Below are 20,572 nucleotides of genomic sequence, written 5' to 3' on the forward strand. Positions count from 1 at the left end.
TCTCTGCTTTCTAGCCCCTTCCACTATTCTGTTTGCCTGTCCTTCTACAATACCACACTGTCTTCATTAATATAGCTTAATAATAAGTCTTGATATCCAGTAGAACATGTTCTCCAGCTTTGTTCTAATTTAAGAATACTTTGGCTATTCTTAGCCATTTGCATTACTGTGTAAACTTAAAAATCATCTTTTGATGAGATTTTGGTCACATTAAATCCATAATCCAAATTGGGAGTAAATTAATGTTTCTAGAATGTTGACTGTTGCAGTTCATTAACATGGCATATCCCTTCATTCATTTGGAGCTTTTATTTCCGTCAGCATATCTATGTTGTAAGCACATCATACACCTTTCTTTAGATATTTTCTCAGTATTTGAAGGTATTTGATGTTGTTATAAATGGCATTTTTTAAAAACATCATTTTCTGAGTGTTGAGGGTCTATAAAAATACAATTGATTATTCTTAAATATTGATCTTGTATCCATCCAGTGGCTTTGCTAAATTCACTTATTAATCCTAATAGGTCTGATAGGTAGATTATTATAGATTTTTCCACGTACACACTCAGATGATCTGTGAACAGGGAGTGCCTTTTATTTCCTTCTCCTGCCTGTTGCATTGGCTGAGACTGCTAATGCAACGTTGGATAGAAGTGGTCATAGTGGGCATCTTTGTTTCATTCTAAATCTCAGTGGGAAAGTTTTCAAAGACTCAGTCACTATACTTGTTTTTAAATGACCCCTTATCAAATTAAGCAAGTTCCCTCACATTCAAAATTTGCTCAGCAAATGTTCATGAACAGATGTTGGATCTGACCAGATAACTTAAAGCAATGTTGCATGGACTGTCCGCTCACCTCTGCACGTCCCTTTTCTCCTGGATCTGGGTCCCACATGTCCTCATTGTCTTGGGAGCTCTCCCTTTAAAATTTTATCTAACTTTTCCAGTTGTTCTTGAGAGTTGTTGCGTTGGAAGCTAGACCTTTGCTGTAGGGAACGGTACATTCTAACTGTACTATTTTTGTCTTCCATCTACATAATATAAGTAAAACCATAAAAAAGACCCTCAGGAACCTATTCAATTGTTATTTCTTTGACCTATATTATTTCTGCCTGGTGAGCTTTATGAATAGATCTTTCTTTTGTGAAGTCTTACTGTTTGCAGAAGTGGAAAGGCCTAATATTGCGACTCCAAGTATATACACTATGCAGTCACAGAAGACGCCCTATTTAAATGCCTAGGTGTAGAGTCTAAAGATACTTCTTAAAATTTTTTAAAAAAGAAAGAAAAAACAAAATCCCAAAAAGTAAAACTGATATTCTTAAAAAAAAAAAAAAGCCAATAGGAGTGCTTTTCATCTTGGGTCCCCCAGGAACATGTCATCCTCTTCATCTCTTAGTCATCCCATTCTTGTGTATAAAAATTAGCAAAGCTTCTCTGTCACTCCTACTTCTTCTCTAGCAGTCGTATAATCTTTCATGTGAAATAGGGGGATAATAAAACGTCACTTCTGCAGTGCCTAGAGTCAGTCGCATTAGTCAGTAGTATTAGATGCTGTGATCTTAGAACCCATATTTACAAAACGCAAGTCCTCTCTTGTGAGAGGACATGCACTTGGGATCTGAAGGCCGGAGTTTTAATGCTGGCTCTGTCACTGACTGGCCAGATGACATTAGTGTATAACTCGATCTCCCAGGCCTTGGTTTCTGCCTCTGAAAAATTGAGTGATTGAGCTTGTTCAGAGCACAGAAAATTTTTTATGTAAAGGATCAAATACTAAAGACTTTGAGCTTTGTGGGCCACATGGTGTCTGTGGCAACTGATCAGCTCTGTCACTGTAGTGACAAGCAGCCAAGGCAATACGCAAACAAATGGGCGTTTATTTACGGACACAGGAATGTGATTTTTATACAATTTTCATGTGTCATAAAATATTATTCTTCTTTTACCTTTTTTCAAACATCTAAAAATGTAAACACCATTCTTAGCTCTCAGACCGTACCAAAGCAGGCAGCGGGCTAGATCTGTCCCATGGGTCCTAGTTTGCTGACCCTTGAGCTAATTGGTTGTCAGGGGCTATTCCAGAGCTCTGTTAGGCAGAGGCATGCTAGTCTTCTTAAAACTATTTTTTTCCTGTCCCCATGAACACCGTTCAAAAGAGTCTTTCTTACTCCTTTCTCTTAGATCAATCAAGAATAAGAAAATGAAAGATCTGATTTTCCCTTTATTTCTTCTCTGATGCTTGCTCTTTTTTTGTTTTTTGTTTTTGGTAGATCCAAGTTTCCGACCTATATAATTTTCCTGCCTTAAGAACGTCTAGCATTTCTTGCAGGGCAAGTCAGCTAGTGGTGAATGTACTCAATTTTTAATTGTCTGAGAAAGTTTACTTTTCCTTCACTTCTGAAGCATCATTTCACTAGATATAGACTTCTAGGTTGGTGGGTTTTTTTTTTCTTTTCTTTCCTTTCAGTGTTTTAAGTATTTGACTCTACTCTCTTACTTGTATGATTTCTGAAAAGAAGGACCCTGTAATTCTTACCCATGTTCTTCTACAGGTAAGGTTTTTTTCCCTCTGGTTTCCTTCAAGATTCTCTCTTGCCTTTGATTGTCTGCAGTTTGAATATGCTATGTGCAGGTGTAGGGTTCTGTGTTGTGTTGTTTTAATGTATCCTGCCTGGTGTTCTCTGATCTTTCTGGATCTGTGCTTTGTTGAATGTCATTAACTTTGGAAGGTTCTCAGTCATTATTCCTTCAGATATTTCTTCTTCTCCTTTCTCTTTCTTCTCTTCCTAGCACTCCAATTACACTTACGTTATGCCTTTTGCTATTGTGCCATCATTTTTGGATGTTCTGTTCCATTAAACATTTTTTTCTCTCTTTTTTTCAGTTTGAGAAGTTTCTTTTCACCTCAAGCTCACTGAATCTTTCCCTGGCTTGTTCAGAATCTACCAGCAAGCCCATCAAAGGCAGCCCTCATTTGTTAGTGTTTTTGACTTCCAGCATTTCCTTTTTTAAGGAGTTTTTTTTTTTTTAAAGTGTTTCTATCTTTCTGCTTTCTTTACCATCTCTTTTTCCATTAGAACTCTTAAACATGTTTAATCAGAGTTATTTTAAATTTCCTATCTGATCATTTCAACACCTGTGTCATATCTGAGCCTGTTTTTCATGACTGTCCCTTTAAATTGTGTTTTTTCTCTGCCTCTTAGCATGGCTTATAATTTTTTGTTGAAGGCCAAACATGAGTTATATCAGATAATAGGAACTGAGGTAACCAGGCCTTCAGCATGAGGTTTTATTTAATTTGGTCAGGAGTTTGGCTGTGCTTAGTGTTTGCTGTAGTTGTAGCTGCTAGAAGCTTCAGATTCTCCTCATGTTCTTGTTTTTGCCTTCTCTTTTGACTTAAGGTTTCCCTATATACTCCTCAGAGAGTGAGTGTCTTAAGCTGTAATCCACTGTTATTAAACTAGAGCTTGTTGGGGTGGTGGTGGGGTACAAGTAAGGAGCAGTGTTCTATCACCTTCCAATTAAGAGCAAACATGGAGCGACTTCCCTTTAGCAACACTTCCCCTGTTGCTATGGAGGGAAGACCAAGTGCATGGTGGTGGAGGTGGGGGTGCCAGGAAACTGACATAGAAGGGGGGGGGAGTTGAGGATATTTGCACGGGAGTGATTATGGGTGATTGTAATGATGGAACCAGGGAGAGAAGACAGCGAAGGCAGAGTGAGGAGCAGAAAGGTGTGGGTTAACTGGAGTGAATGTCTGAGTTTGAAGAATGTCTCCAAGCTGACCTGTTGAAAAGTCTGTGGGTGTTGGAGTGAGTCCTGGATCAGAGTTCTAGTTTCTTGGCTGATGAGCTGTTTTACTTTGGGCAAGTGACCTGTGCTCTTGAGCTTCAGTTTCCTCATCTGTAGAGCGGGAATGGTAATATCCACCTGTTACAGTGGCTGTGCAGCCCTGCCCTGGTGATTCTAAAGAGCAGGCAGGGCTGAGAACCACTGGTGCAGGTGATTAGCATTTGTCTCAATTTATAGATGAAGAAAGGAAAGCTGGGGGAGGCTGCATAGGTGTAAGATGATCGTGGTCACACAGGTCTTGAGTGGCATGGCCAGGACTGAGAGCCAGTTCTTGACCCCAGGACCCTGGCTTTCTCCATCACGGTGAGTTCCTGGCTATGTTCCAGGGAAGTGAAAGGAGCCCCACCTCAGCATGGCTGCGTATACTGGAGGCAGCAAGGGGCAGGAAGCGGGATGAAGGGATCAGGTGAAGAGAAGGCAGGCTCCACTGGTCCCCAAACCTGACTGCACTTCCAAATCACCTGGGGAATGTTCCAATGATCACTCTCCAGGGACCACCCTAGGCCTGTCTAGGGGATCAGAATTTCTGGAGCATGGCAACCAAGAATCTTTACAATCTCCCCCAGGTGATCCTGAGGCTGCTGGTCTGGTTCAGATCCTTGGACCAGATTTTGGGAACCTTGGAAATTCTACATGAAGTCCTAAAATGATCCAGGGATTACAGTCCAGTAAAATACTGGGTGCCTGACCTCGCCAGCAAAATTGGCCCCTAGGGGTTGAGCTCCAGCCCCTTGTTTTAGGATCTTTGGTACATTACCTGAAACAGACGCTTGAGCTGTCATGGAGCATCTGAACTTTGAGTACCTAGGAGATACCAAGTTGGCAGACTCTGCAATAACAGAAAGTTATTTGTTCTTTAGAGCTGTATCTCTTCCTTCTTCCCCCTTGAGGTTCCTGCCCACTCAGTCAGAGCTATATAAGCAAGCTTGGACTATGGAGCTAGCACACATCTTGTAGATTTTTTTTTTTTTTTTAAGTGCTTAACATTGCTGATGTCAGAAGAAAAATCCATTGAGTTGTAATGGGCTGAGGCAGACAATGTGAATTTGATGTGCTGTGGGGGAGAGGAAATAATATCAATAGACATTCTTATTTGGCAGCATAAATATTCAGACTATATTACAAGCAGGGTTTGGTTCTCTCTCCTGCAAGATATTTCTCTGAATAGGGTTTTCAAGGCGGGGCACTAGGAGTGTCAGGCATGATGTGTAGGGCTTTTAGCTGCATGTGACGCTGGTTTGGGGGCGCTGTAGTATAACTGTAGAGGTCTGCCTCTGAGCTGTGCATCAGGATCACCTGAGAAGCTTGTTAAACTGCTAATGGCTCCATCTCAGATGCATCGACTCAGAATACCTGACTGAAGTGGGGAAGAATTTCTCCAATGATTCTGATGTTGGTGGCCTGGGAATTTCACTTGGCCAAACATTGGCCAAAAACAAGACTGCTGGCCAGTTGCTACATTCATTCTGTGCTAGGGGATTTGTGTGACTTGTTCTGTTCCCTCTTCAAAAGCAACCTTGCCAAGTAGAGGGTTCTCTTCTTCCAGGTGGAAAGCTGGAAGTTTAGGGTGGAGCAGTCAATTAATTGCCAAGGCCACACAGCAGCCTTGGGGTGGCCAGAGCTGAGATGTGATTCCCAGTCTGACTTCTAAGCCCCTTCCTTCTCCACATCATAGAGGTCCTTCCTACCTGCAATGCTCAGCATCATTGTCTGCTGGACCTGAGGCTTTGTATGCTCTGGAGAGGCTGGCATTACAAAGAAAAAGAGCTGGTATTTACTGTAACTGAAGCTACAAATGCAATGTAAGTTTGGAGTGGATTGCAGTCCTGACTTTCAGAAGATTTACTAATCAGATTTTGAGTCATAGATGCTCAACTGTTATTCCCAGGGTCTCTCCTCACTCTGCTTTCCACCATCCCGCATATTCCTTCTTACATAAATTGCTCGTGGATTCCAAAAGTGGATTCCTGAGTTCAGGGCCAGTCCATATCAATAAACCCTGGGGAAAATCTTCATGTATGATTCCATTCATAGATCTCTGTGATAAGGAGCCTTCTTTGAGCAGTTTTAATGACTCGTTATCCAGATGGATGTTCTGGAAGGAGTACACTGCATCTTAGTGAAATCTTATCAGTTCTGTCCTCCATTAAAAATATTTGAGTACCTTCTAGATACCAGGAATAGAGGGGTGAACCCCGCCGAACAAGACTGCCCAGGCAGAACTGGCTTTCTAGCAGAGGAGGCCCCTGATAAACAAGTGAACGGAGTCGTATGGATTCAGATGGGTGAGCATCCCTGTTACTCCTCTCCTCACGTGGCTGTCTCCTACTAAATCTCCTTGAGATCATCATCTTCATGGTTTTTTCCTTCCTGGGTATCTGCCATTTCTGTGGCCTCAGATGTCCATGCTTGTGTTGTGACCTGGGCTGGAATGGCCTCTTCTGCCTCCCCCTGAGTCCCGTTCATCCTTCTGCTCTGATCAGAGTTGCCACCACATCCTGCTCCGTGCTGTCATAACTGAGCACCCGCACAGTACGATGTACTGCTTTTTTGGACATGTTTGTCCCCCTCCTGGGTGCTGAACACTTTAAGGAGAGAGCATCTGTGTCTGATTTGTCTTTATATCTCCAGGGCTTGGTGTGGAGTTTTGTGAAAGTGGATGCTCAATGTGTTTGCTCTAAGAATAAATGTTGAGCCGCATGGCACCTAGTGGTGGGCGGTGGTATTACAGGAATTGCTTCACGGGAAGGGATGCTTGACTAGCAGTTCGGTGATTCTTTGAGAAGCGCAGCATGAACATTGTTGTGAGTAGAGAGGATGAGCCAGGATATAGGTAGTGATGGAGGCATAGAGACGCCTTGGAGTCTTCTGGTGAGGTTTTGAAGAAAAGTTAGAGAATTTGAAGTTCTGAGGTTCTAGGTGGGGAGTGGAGGGAACACTAAGGATGCTGTGGTTTATAGCTGATGTCCAGTTGGGGTCCAGAGAAGCTGGGGCTTGACCTGGTTCCAGTAGCTAGTCAGTTTCAGGTAGGAGATCCAGGCTTCCAGAGGGCTTCCACTATGCTGGGACTGTGGTTTGTGACAGATAAAGAAACAGAGGCACAGAGAGGTGAAGTAACTTGCCCCAGATCACATAGCTAACGAGTAGTAGAGCCTGATTGCAGACATAGATCTGTCCAATGACAGAGGCCAGCTTGTAACCACTAACCTATCATGTCTCTTCTTGGAGATTGTGAAATGCACAGTCATAACAATTTGCAGTTTTCCCCTTTTGTTAGCTGTAAACCATTGCAGGAAAATAATATTATTAAAGTGTTTTCTTTCTATTGAAATGTAGTTGAGTGTTTTCAGAAAAACATTCAAAGTTTAAAAATATTAAAATAAAAGTCCTTAAGTTGTTTACTGTGTGTACATACATGTGTATATAAGTAATATAAAGGTTTTGGTTTTTCTCCACCACTAAATTTAAAATACTCCTACTCACAAAGTATTTTATACTCTATTGTAATGAATGAAAATCCAGTCCTTTAATTTTAGGAACCCCCGCTGTATAGTCAATGAATGTAATTGAAACATTCTCACCTGTGTAGGATTTGCATCTAGTTCTAACATCTGTTGACATATGGACCAGAAAGAGGTCACATCACTATTTTAGAAATGAGTCTTTCTAGACACAGAAAAGTTAAATGACCTGTCTGAATTTCTTTGTTTTCTTCTTTTTTAGAGTATTTTAAACTTTATTTTTCCTTCTTTTTTCTGTTCTTTTAAAAAATTTTGTCATTGTTGTCGTCGTCGTCTTCTTCCTCTTCCTCTTCTTCCTCTCCGCCTCCTCCTCCCTCTGCTGCTCCCCTTCTCCCCTCCCCTTCTTCCCTCCCTCCCCCTCTCTCCTCCTCCTCCTCCTCCTCCTTGTCTGAATTTCAAAATGAGTTGATAGAGGAACCCAAAATAGAAGCTTTTCTATTACATACTAGACTCATGAAAGTTCCTAACATAGAGGCCATCTGCATTCTCTGAGCAGACTAAAGTCCAGACCCTGGGACAGCTGCCTGTTTTAACACACAAGAATGTTTCCATTGGCGGGGGGAAGGGCAGCCAGGGAAAGGTGAAGGGAGGGCTGATGTGATTGTTTCTAGGTCATTTCCAACCTTCCTATTATTGCACGGTTTTCTGGGTGGAAGATAATATGCTCATTAATGTGGAAGTATTCATTTAAAAATGAAGCAGTAGAAACCCAAGATGGCTCTGTTACATAGATAAATGAAATGCATAAATGGACTCAGTTTTTGTTTTTCATGGTGTCACTTTCTGTGTTCAGGCAAAAGAGCAGGTAAATAAGTAGTTGTTTTAACAATGAAACAGTGTGTCCTTCATTTAACTTTAAAAGCTGCTGATTAGAATAATAATCAGTGTTTCCATGTAGTGCTAAATTCATAGAAACACTGATATTACAGTGGGTAGAGATACAGAATGATGCTCTTTAGTCCTGCTTGTAATCTAACTTTTAAAACACATCCAAATTCAAAAATGAGGAAGCAAGCAACATTCTTCAAATGGGATATTTGGGGCAATTAAATTCTTAGCATAAGTTACAAATTCCTGTCTCTTCTCCATCTTCCGCCCACATTTGTTTTTATGGAATGACCTTTGATACCAACCTATTTTATAATAAAATGTTCTCTGAATTTTATTTTAAATTGAAATGGCCTTTTCTGTCAAGTATGGTATTTATGAAAGTTTCTTTGATGAAAAGCCTATGACTTTTGTGCAAATAACCCAGGCAGGCTCTTAGATTAGTGATAACATTTGTATAGGACTTTTATGGCTTTATACAATACTTTACACTCGATTTATTTGACCCTTACCTGTAAGCACTCAGTGGAATTCACATTTTACTGATGAGAGCAATGTAGGGAAAGGTGACTTGGCAAGGTTCTGGGCACAAACAGGCATTCAACATGTTCACTTTAAAAGGAGATTAACAAAGGGAGCCCAACAGGCTGTTTAACTTGCTCAAGGCTGCCCAGCAAGTAGTGCGTCATACCAAGAATTGAACTTAATTCTTTAACTTAAAAATTCCATATGCTGGCATTGTCTCACTGCTGTCTTTTCAGGTTGTTTAAGAGATCAAATAAAAAATATTCATTTTTCTTAATTGAGATGAAATTCACATAACTTTAATTTTAAGGCCTACATTTCAGCAGCCTTGAGTACATTCATGGTGTTCTGCAGCCATCACCTCTATCTAGTTCAAAAATGTTTTCATCATCCCCAAAGTAGACCCCATATCCATTAATCAGCCGCCCCAACCCCCCTCTCCTCAGATGCTTGTTACTGTGAATCCTGCCTACTGTCTCTATAGATTTACCCAGTCTAGATATTTCATGTAGATGGAATTGCACAGCAGATGAGTCTTAGACCCTTCAGGCTGTCGTGGTAGGACACTGTAGGCTGGGTGGCCTTTATACACAGAGATATATTGCTCACGGTTCTAGAGACCTGGGAAGTCCAAGATCAAGGCTTCAGAAGATTTGGTGTCTGGTGAGAACTCTCTTCCTGGTTCGTGCATGGCTGTCATCTCACTGTGTACTCACATGGGGAAGGGGGCTCTCTGGGATCTGCTTCATAAGGACACAAATCCCAGTCATGAGGGCTCTGCTCTCACGACCTAATCACATCCCAAAGGCTCTACCTCCTCATACCATCAGATTTGGCGTTAGGGTTTCAACATATGAATTTCGAGGGGACGTAACTATTCAGTCCATAGCAGTGACCTTTTGTGTCTGGTTTCATTTACTTAGTGTGATGTTTTCAAGGTAAATCTATGTTGCAGTGAGTATCCGTACTTTATTACGCTGTATGGCTGAATTATATTCCATTGAAGGGATAGACCAACTATTCATTAGTTGATGGACGTTGAATTGTTGCCATTTTTTGGTGAATAGTGCTGCTATGAATGTTTGTGTTCAAATATTTGTTTGAACGCCTGTTTTCAGTTCTTAGAAGTAGAAATTGCCAGGTTATATGGTAATTCTGTGTTTAAATTTTTGAGGAACCAACAAACTGTTTTCCATAGTGACTGAACCATTTTACATTCCTACCAACAATGTACAAGGGTTCTGATAGCCCCATATCCTGGGCAGTACTAGTGGAGTTTTTAAAAGAAATTATTATAACCATTTTAGTGGGTATAAAGTGGTATTTCCTTATGGTTTTGATTTGCATTTTCTTGATAAATTATTCATATTTTAATGCATAGAATTAATCATAAAATGAGCTTTGATAAGACAAAATCAACATCAAAATGACTGGCTTCATCTGTCTCCAGGAGATTATTTTAGACTGACATATAAACACCCCTAGGGTACATAATTCTGGGCTGAAAATAAAGAACATGTTGCTTTGGAACTAGAAGAATGTATGTGGATAATAGGACCACAATTATCCCCTAACTTAAAGAATGCTACTTAAATTAATGAGGGAAAATAAGAAATTTCATCATGTTTTATTTTCATGCCACCTGCCAAAAGACACTTAGCTCTTTGCACTGCAAAACTTTCTGTATGCAATTCTTTCATGTCTTAATGGTTTGTTTATTCATTTTTGCAGTGTGAGTGAAGACATCCAGAATGGCTCAGGGATCCGGGGATCAGAGAGCACTGGGCATTGCTGATCCAGAGGAGAGTTCTCCAAATATGATAGTCTACCGCAAAGTAAGGCATCTGGTTAAACACTGGGGGTGCTGCCGTGTGTGTGTGTTTGTGTTGTGTTGGGTTGACTGATGGTTGACAGCTCAACAAATGTTTTCTGCCTAAACTGCCTTGACTGAGAAATGAATACAACTTTCTCTCGTATCCTCTGATTCTCCAATATTAAAATTCAAGGAAGTTAGGTTTTGACATACTTGGTATCAAGAGCTTGAAAAACATGTGGATTAGTTTTTTTTTAAACCAAAGGTTGCCTAAACCGTGCCGATGGACTTGTATTGTCCTTCTGTGTAAACAGCTTAGATTGATGTTAATTAATCAAACGTTCTTCAAACCCACTGTGCACGTGATCTGGTCTGGATGCTGTGGAGAACACAGAGGTATGTATGTAGTAGATGTTTTACAGCTGGTAGGAGACGTAGGACGTACGCAAATAACTGTTGCAGAGCCTAAGTGTGAATTGCCAAAGGAGGATGTTAATGTAATCTCAGAGGAGGGGCAATTACTTCCAGCCGCAGAGGTCTGCCAGGGGCTGTGGAGGAGTGGCTTTGAACTCAGTTTGAAAGGATCCATAGATCGCTTTATGTAGAAAGCAGACGGGAAGAGCAACATTCCAGCAAAGACAAAGAGCTGGAGGAAGTGAAGGACCATCAGAACCAGCTAGCTTGGGCAGAGGATGAATTACGTGGAGTAAATGGAGGTGAGATTTGAGGAAGAGAGTCTGGATGGAGCCAGATTTTAGAATGTTGAGTTGCAGGCAATTAATTCTTAAGAAACTTTAGTGCTGGGAGTTGTGAAATCAACATTTCTTTGGGATTATGAACCTTGCCGCAGTGTGCCAAGTGCACTGTTCCCAGGGTAGGTTGGAGGCTCTAGGGGGATGTGTCTGTGTCTGTGAGAAAGGTAAGGAGGACACTAATCTAAGGAGGGAAAATGCCCCTCAGAAATGAGCAGGACTGAACAGAGGGATTAAAGAGTTGAATTAACAATGATTGGAAACAGAATGAACAGGAAATTAGAAGGCGAATAGAGAGTCAAAGATGACTGGGTTTTTGGCCTTAGGTGATAGAAGGCATTGGTGCTATTAACTCGAACTGGGGTATTTGGAAGAATACATTTGGAAGAATACATTTTAAAGAAAGGAAATATGGCACATAAGTTTTATCTGTGCATGTGTTGAATTTGAGGAAATAATTGCTGCTTTTTACATACATTTTTAGTGTTTGCATGTTTGTGAAAATTTAACCTAACTACATCACATATTAACAAGGAAAATGAGTTCACGCTCATTCATTTCACTAAATATTTGCGTTGTCTGCTGGGTTCTGTGTATTATGCAAGACTCTGTGTTCTATCTATGTTAATCATGTGCGCAGTGTTGAACTAAATATTCCCAGATGCTCAATATGGTGAATTTTTCTTGTCTTCTTGCAAAAATAGAACTCTTAAACTATTCTTGCTTTCAGCACCAAATTCCTCAATCCTTTGCTTTGCAAAAGAATGCTTAGATAACCCATCTCTAAGAGAGATGCTTATTAAATTGTAATAAAGAAAAAAATAGATTAATGGAGCTGACCAAGTAGTGAGGCATATAGGATGATAGAAAGACATTTATTTATGATTACTTTTTAAACTCACACCAAAATAGGAGACCTGGTGCCAAGCTTGTAGGAACATGGAGTTTAGAGTCAGACCTGGGTTAAAACTGCAACTCTGCCACTTCCTAGTGGTATGACCTAGAGTCGGTTACTTAACTTCTGTGAGTCTGTTTTTTCATCTATAAAAGGAAAAAAAAAAGTGGGAGGAAGGGTCGTACCACATGGAGTTATGTGAAGATTCATTTGGATAAAGTAAATAAGGCATCTTACACCCAGCTTGGCATAGAAGTGGTCCATCATGAATGTTTCTTTTGCTGTTATCTTTCGGTCTTGTAGAGACAGTGACACTGGGAGAGGAAATAAATTATAAAAGGTATAAATGCTGGTACTGTCAATAAGATGACTAAAGTGCATTCAGACAGTGAGCTGCTTTTTGAGACAAAGGAAAACAATGCAGATATTTTTAGGTTATTCAGGAGATTGCAAATCAATGGATTATTAAAGGTTAATAGGAAATATAAAGGTCATGTGATCCAAACACCTTTCCACAAGAATGTTTGGCATTATGTTGAAAGGGAAAACCCCCTACAGTTTTGTGGGAACTTGATTTTTACTTTTTAGGTGGTAGCTGGGGACTTTCCATTGTTTTAGTTTAATTTAGCAACAAAATTGTCAATTGCTGTAGTTCTTCAGGGAAATGACCACAAGTCATTTGGTTTCTATCTTAGAAATCTATCTTGCTCCCTCATGACAAATCTGTGGGAGCGGGCTATCTATGTGTTCATGTTATTTACTATAGTAGTTAATTGCTATAAAAGGGACACTGGATCTGTTCAATCTCTTAGGAAGAAAAATACTGCCCAGTACCGGTCCAGGACTTGGAGTCATTCAAGCCTAGTTAATTTGACTCACTTAAGACATGGGATATTCACCTAGTTCTCTTCTGTAGACTGGCCATTAGCTGTGACCAAGACTTACCTACTGCAGGACACTGTCCTCAAGGGGTAGGTGAAGACTGACTCTTGGAACCAAGGTTGATTCAAAACATTTCCTATGGAAGTCCTCTTATGTAATGGTTCATTCAAGGTCATAGCTATAAAGCCAAACCTTTTCTCAGAGGTCCACAACAAAAACTTACATAGAAAAAAATGCGCAAATGGTGCTTTTCAATTTTTATTTTCTTTCTCTTGCTTGTTGTTTCCTTCTCTTGTCAGATGTTTTCAGTGCGAAATTTTTGCTTGGACTGTGTTGTGTTGATTCAGATGCTGACATTTAAAAAGCTAAATCTAGAGAAATGGAGCTTTTGGGTAAACTTCCAACTAATAAGTGGGGTGATTATGTCCATAATGTTGTGACTTTTAAATACCATTTAGGATGGTAACCTAACATGTAAGTAACGATGGGTGGGTTTCTTAAGCCTACACTTTTCAGAATACTCTCCATTTTCTTTTCATGTTTTCTATGTCATTAACTGTGAGAAGTTGTACTTTCCCAAGGCATGATTTATTTATTGATTTGAGCAGACTTTCTAATTTAGTTTTTTATCCTTCATATTCACATTTTGAATTGGAGGTGTGCATGAAAAATGTATTGGTCATATTAAAATCTATTTAAAGGAAAGCCTTAATTATTCATGAAGTCACCTAGACCTGTTAACTTTTTTTTTTAAACATTCCTTGATCCAAAAGATCCTGGGGTCATTGAATTGCCCAGTGTAGTGATGATGTTTGAACTTGGCTGTAAGTCAGATCATTTAGGGGTGCTTTACAAAAATGCTGATCCTCAAAGGACATCCCTCTAAGGTGTTTTTATTTAATAGATCTGAGTTTTAAAGTGCTCTCAGGGGAATATGATGCCCAGCTAACTTTGAAACGCATTTATTTGGTATCTTTTAAAATATCCAGGTGGAGTATGCATTGCAAAGTAACAGGGAAGTTGGTGTTTGATGTAGTTTTTTGATTTCACGATTATTTGCAGATCTTTCAAGATGTAGAGGAACTAGGCTCTTATAGAGTTAGAATTAAGGAATTTTTGTAGCTTCATCTGAGAGATTTTCGTCAATCCCCTCATTTTGTAGATGGGAAAACTGGAGTTTGGGAAGGATGCCAAACTTGCGGAAGGTTACTTGGCAATTTCCCAGGGAACCCGTGATTGTGTCTAAATAACTCCATGGCCCCTGTTGGTGTCCTTTCTCCCATCATGTTTTCAACTACCGACTACTATTACTACGTTGTTGGGGCTGAAAACCATTGGTTAAACTAAGTAAATGAAAATATCACACAGCAAATCTTTGGTTTTCAAGGTTACTCTCAGAGATGTGTCTGAACGTTTGTAATGTTAAGGTTTCATTCTACTTGCTAGTGCTCTTGTTTCTTGGGAGGAGATTTTCTGAAATATTTACTCTCTTTTATAACTAGGGATTCTTTTGAGTGAGAGTAGGTTGCTTTCTGAGTTTATTTGGTTCTTGGAGTGGTAGTAATAATGTCTCTTGACAAACTTCCAGCTCGACTGGTAATTTGATTTGGTAGAACTCTGGGAAAGTAAATGGTAGGTGGGCAGAGAAAATCGTAGCTTAACGTGACCTAGTTGTGGGTCAGGAGGTGGTACAGCGTGATCGAAGATGCCAAACGGGGGGCCGAGGACCACTGCTTTGGTTCTCTCAATGGGGAACTTCATCTTCCTGGCTCTGTTTCTTATTTTGCCTTCCTCCTTCCCAACTAAAAAATACTTCTTACACAAAAAGAACATATTTAGTGTCTACATAAAACAGAACGAAGCATGATAAAATGAACCCTGTTTACCTACAGGGGGAACTTAATAAATAAACTTACAAAATACTGTTTTGGCTTCATTTCCTCTTATATAAAGTGGTGGGATTGGACTACGTTTGGGCCCATCACCTTTCTGCAGGGCTTTCAAAGTTTTGTTCTGTAACTTTCCGATCTTTCAAAAGTTAATACACTTCCTGGATGTCAAAATAACGTTGTGAGACTATATGTGTATTTAAGGGCCTTTTGAACTTTCCTGGAAGAATTTTAGAGCATCCGAGGTAACCTAAATTGGATTGAGATTAAGCCTAGTGTCGTTAGGAAGCAGCAGAAAAAAATTGTAGTGGTAATGATTTAACATTCAGCAGTTACAGTATCTTCTTGGTGGTGACCTGTTTCTTCGGCTCGCTAGTAACATTGATGATACTTGTGCAGGTGATATTTTGCATTCCTGACTGTATGTTAGGCAGAGAGCAGGGAACAGTGTTTAAACAGCACTAGATGTTGTCAGTAATACATACTGTCAGGGATCAATTAGGAGTTTTAGAGGAAGAAGAAAAAGCCAATGTCCTTGTATGTCAAAGACACTGTGAAATATCCTTGTCATCGTTGGTTCCCTCCTCCTGGTAGTTTTCAGTTATTCACTTCTTTTCTGCTGGGTCTCGCCTTTGTGTAATTCGGCTATCCCAAGGTCACCTTCCCCAGTGATCTAGGACCCTTGAAGTCCTGGGCAGAAGGTGGTTTAGGCATACTTCCTAAAAGTAAAGGTAGCACTATTTTAGTTAGACAGGCAGGGGTTACCAGCAAGAAGGGGAGAAAAAAAATCTCTCCTGGAAGAGGTGAGGCTGGCGAGGAAACTCAGAACAGGATGTTATTCTGGAATTCACTGAAGGCAGTTGTAGAAGCCAGCACAGCTGAGAGTCAGGGCATCTGTGAACCCTGGTGACCAAGGCGTGATCAGGATTAGAAACTGTTTAATTAGCAATTATGTATTGAGTGTCATTTGTGTGCCAGACCCTGTTAGATGCTAGGAATGCAAGCTGAATACCGTTCCCTGAATGAACCCATGGGCTAGTGGGACAGAGATGGGGTCACAACTGTGGTTGCAAAGAGGCTGGCTGAGGGGTCTGGGAGGAGGTAGAAGGGTCAGGAGGCCCACATCAGGAGAGGCGATGATGATGTCATAGAAGACGTGCAGAGGATTTGGCACCTGCCTTAATTCCTGAAAGACAAATAAGAATTAACCTTGCAGAGGAGGGGAGAGAAAATGTGGAGGCAGAAGGACCAGCACATGCAAAGGGACAGAGGTGTGATGTTGTCTGCTGAGTTCTGGAAACTTCAAGTGCCTGTTTTCCTGGACCTAAGTTTCTGTGATGAAGGCTTGAGAAATAAAGCTGGAGATTAGGGCCAGATCATAAAAGATCTTACACATCAGGCAAGGCATTTGGACACTGTGCACGCGTCTTCCCTTTGTGTCTCCACACCCACACCTCACTCCTCTCGGTGCCTCTCACTGCCCCGTGCGGACCACATCTGCAGGGCTCCGGGAGCTCTGGCATTCAACTGAATTTGGTCAACAGGAGCCTGTGGAGAAAGAGGAGGGAGGAAGAAGAGCGAGGTCAGGGTGCTTCTTCCCCCGGCTCCCTCTCGGCAAGGTCTCACACTGGCTGTGTCCCTTGACCGAAGGTCACTGCTCCTCTCCAGGCAGACTGCTCTTCTCCTCTGGATCCTGATACCCTTTCCTCTACTCATCCTTTTGGGCCTCAGGATGGTTCTAGTGTGTTTTTGTTATCTATCGCTGTATAACAAATTACCCCCAAACTCAAAGGCTTCAACACAACACTCATTGCCACCGTTTCTGTGGGTCTGTAATCCAAGTGCAGCTTGGGTGGGTCCTCAGGCTCTCAGGTCTCTCAGGGTCTCTCAGTTAAGGTGTTGGCTAAAATTGCAGTTTCATCTGAAGGCCCGACTTGGGGCAGGCCCACTTCCAAGCTCTCTCATACGTGTGGTTGTTGGTGGGATTCAGTTCCTCGAGGGCTGTTGAGTGATAGCCTCTGTTCCTTACCATCTGCTGTCTGGAGGTCACTCTCAGTTCCTTGTCACCGGTGTGTCTCCACAGGGTAGGTCACAGCATGGCGGCCTGTCTCATCAGAGTGAGCACGGGAGAAGAGGCAGAGAGGGGGTTGGCGGCGGGAGTGTCTAATTTTATAACCTCATCTGGGACATAATATCCCATCCCTCTGGTTAGGGGTGAGTCACTGGGCCTAGCCCTCAATCAGGGTTTATACAAGGGCACAAACACCAGGGGGCAGCGATCCCTGTGGGCCACCCTGGAAGCCGTTTACCACACGGCGCTGAGCCCACGAGCCAGAGGTTCCTGAATGTTCCCTTGTGGTTCCCGTATACCTACCACTTCTTTACACCTGGTCCTTTTTGAAGTAAACCTTCCTTGAATTGTTTCGTATTTAATGTGCCTTCTGTTTACTGATACGCCTCTGACTCAGCAGGTGGTATCCCCAAAGCAAAGGGAACCCACTGAGACCCTGTTTCTTCATAAGGAGGTTCTCCCCGAAAGGATTTGAAGCAGGGAAGTCATATGTCCAATGTGGAGAATGGGTGTGTGGAGGGAGGCTGGGAGAGAAATGACAGGATCAGGGAGCAGAGGAGCAGTTTGGAGATTTTATAGGGATTCAGAGGAGGAAGAAGTGCCGTCCAGAGCAGTGGCAGTGATCACGTGGATGAAGGTGAGCGCGTGAGGAGGAGGTAGATCAGCAGACTGGGCGACTGATTAGACGCAGGGCAGACTTGAGGGTGAGGAGGGGGGAAGGGGAGGGTCTCTTCCCTGGGTTATGCCTGGGAGTTGTCAGAAGGTCTTCTGGGACCAGCAGAATTTGGAATCCAGTAACTGTAGAACTGGATTGCCTGCCCCTCTCCTTGTCTGTTGATAAATCCAGAGCATCATGGAAAGAGCCTGTACCTGGACCAGGATACCTGGGTGTTTAATCGTCACTGCCCACTGGTTCACTTTTCGCCACGCGCAAGTTGTTTCTAAGTTTTATTAAGTCCAGTTTTGTCACTTGTGAAGGGAAGGGTTAGCTCGGCTGAATGAACTCAAAAGTACTTTCAGGCCTAACAATCCAGGGCTTTAATAATCTACAATAAAGAAATGGACATTTTATTATCTGTTTATTCTTACATAGCCTCCTTTACTTGCTTGCTTTTTTTTTTTTCTCCTTTGCTTTCTTCTTAATTTTCTTTACGAAGTTTATCCAAGCAAAACTTTAACAACAGGGATATCAGTATGTTTAAAACAAATGGTTTTTGGTCTTGAACATACGGCTGTCTTTCTTTCATTCATTCATTCTTTCTTTTTTTAAAAAAACATTAAGTAAAATTCCCAAGGATGAGCTACAGAGAGTGTTCTGGGTAACTAATTTGATTGTTCAATCTGCACTTTAAGATTCCCTTCATTAAATGTTCTGAAGGTTTTTTAATTGCCTTAGGGAAAAACTGTCCTGTTTTCCTTTTCCCCGAGGATTAACCTTGTGAGGGGGAACAGCCTCACATCACATTATCTTGGCTGGCAGGAGACAGGAGTGCAGGCAAGTCCGAGACCGGTGCTATCTGTGTCCTGCAGATGAAAGGGATGGTATTTTTAGTGTGAAGAGGAGTTCAGTATGGTTTAATATGATGTCTTTCCATGAGTATAACTTTCTAATTTGAAAGCCTTTGGTGTGTTTAAGGCTTCCTTTCATTTTTTTCACTTTTTTTCCCCCTCATATCATTTCAGAGAGTCTAGGATTTTCCATGTTGGCAGACAGTTCATTACTCCAGCTGTTGCTACTCCTGTATCCTTACACTAAGGAGAACTTGAATGGCCACAGAGTAATTTCCCCATTCTCAGGATTTTGAACAAGAAAAACTAATAATAAATATCTGTGAAAAGAAAATAACTGTGTTAAAATCATGGGGTAATAGGAAGATTATTTAAAAAAAAATCTGTTTGCCAATTCAAATCAAACCTGAAAATGGACAATAAAGGAATGGAAAAAATATACAAAGATGTAAATCTAAGTATAGACATACACTCACTTCAAAAGAATATCCATACCTTGTTGGTGAATAATATCCAAAGATGGAAATAAATCAAATATCTCTTGAAAGAGAGTTAGTTAAATAATTATAGTGGAATAGGATACATATTTGGGATGATCCCACAGTTAGGTTACCAAACTTCTGCTCTGGTAGACCTCATAATTGCCCTGAAGGAGCTGGTTACTGACATCCTGGGATATGGTCAGACTGATAGTTCTTTACTTTTGTTTTATTTTTATTTACAAGACTTTACCATTTTTGTTCTATTTGCTCCCTATAATGGTTATGTAGATATATTAAAATTATCATTACATCGCCTTTTATTGTTTTCTGCATCTCTGTACTTACATCTGGGATAATTTTTCTTTTGTCTAAAGAACTACCTTTAGTGCAGACATGCATTCTCTTAGCTTCTGTTTGTCTGAAAATGCCTTTGTTTCATCTTCTTTTGTTGAAGGATGTTTTTCCTAGACACAGAATTCTAGATTGTTAGTTATTTTCTTTCCACACTTTGATGATAATTTTCGTTGCCTCTTGGCTTCTGTTGTTTTTGTTGGGAAGCTACCTGCCAGTTTTATTGTTAGTTTGTTGAATGCAATCCCTTTTTTTAAATTGAAGTATAGTCAGTTTACAATGTTGTGTCAATTTCTGGTGTACAGCATAATGTTTCAGTCATACATATACACACATATGCCTTTTCATATTCTTTTTCATTATAGGTTACTACGAGATATTGAATATAGTTGCCTGTGCTACACAGTAGAATTTTTTTTCCTTTTTGACCTTTGACTGCTTTTAAGATTTCTGTCACTCTGGTTTTAGCAGTTTACTATGAGGTGCTATTTTCTTTTTATTTATTATCCTTAAAGTTAATACCACTTCTTTGATTGGTCCTTGGAAAATTCTCAGCCATTAACTTCTGAACTATTGTTTATTTTATTTTTCTCTTTTACTCTTCCTGGGATTTTATTAATATATTATGAACTTTTCTCTGTGTTTCACGTGTTTCTTATGCTCTTCTCTGTATTTTTTGTTCTTCTTTGTTTCAATATAGATGTTTTCTACTGACTTATCCTCCAGTTCACAAATTCCTGGCTTTATTTTATCTAATCTGTGGTGAAATCCATCTGATTGAATTTATAACTTTAGTTTTTGCTTTTTTTAAGTTCTAACAGTTTCATTTAATTCCTTTTGATAGTTTCCAGTTTCTTGCTAAAATTCTCTGTTTTGTTGTTTAATTCCTTAAACATATTAATCATAGTTATTAAGTCAATACCTGATACTTCAAAATGTATATCTCTTGCTGGGCTGTTTGTATTGTCTTTGTAATTTTTCCTAGTTATTTTTTATTAAATTATGGACATTGTTTCTACAACTAACATTGGAGAGAGAATTTTTAAGGCTCTGGGGGAATGTTATCTTACTCCAGAGAGGACCTAGTTTTAATTGTTTCTTTTCCCCTCTTTCTGTTCGTTAGGCTAGGGGCAGATTACCTTAATCTAATCAGATACAGAGATTCTGTGTAGCTGGATTTTAGTTCTTGTGAGTCC

The 20,572-nt window shown here is 40.5% G+C and overlaps 1 protein-coding gene across 5 annotated transcripts in view; it reads left to right on the plus strand.

Moving 5' to 3' along the window:
- The window catches only part of RGS6 (regulator of G protein signaling 6), a 474,528-nt gene that overhangs the window by 11,933 nt on the left and 442,023 nt on the right, over nt 1–20,572 (plus strand). For all 5 annotated transcript variants that reach the window (XM_032482302.1, XM_032482301.1, XM_032482305.1 and 2 more), the window contains exon 2: nt 10,464–10,567. In XM_032482302.1, the coding sequence (XP_032338193.1) occupies nt 10,484–10,567 (84 nt within the window). In that variant the 5' untranslated portion in view covers nt 10,464–10,483. The remainder of the gene's footprint in view (nt 1–10,463; nt 10,568–20,572) is intronic.

This window comes from Camelus ferus, chromosome 6, assembly GCF_009834535.1.
Source record: "Camelus ferus isolate YT-003-E chromosome 6, BCGSAC_Cfer_1.0, whole genome shotgun sequence".
NCBI lineage: Eukaryota > Metazoa > Chordata > Mammalia > Artiodactyla > Camelidae > Camelus > Camelus ferus.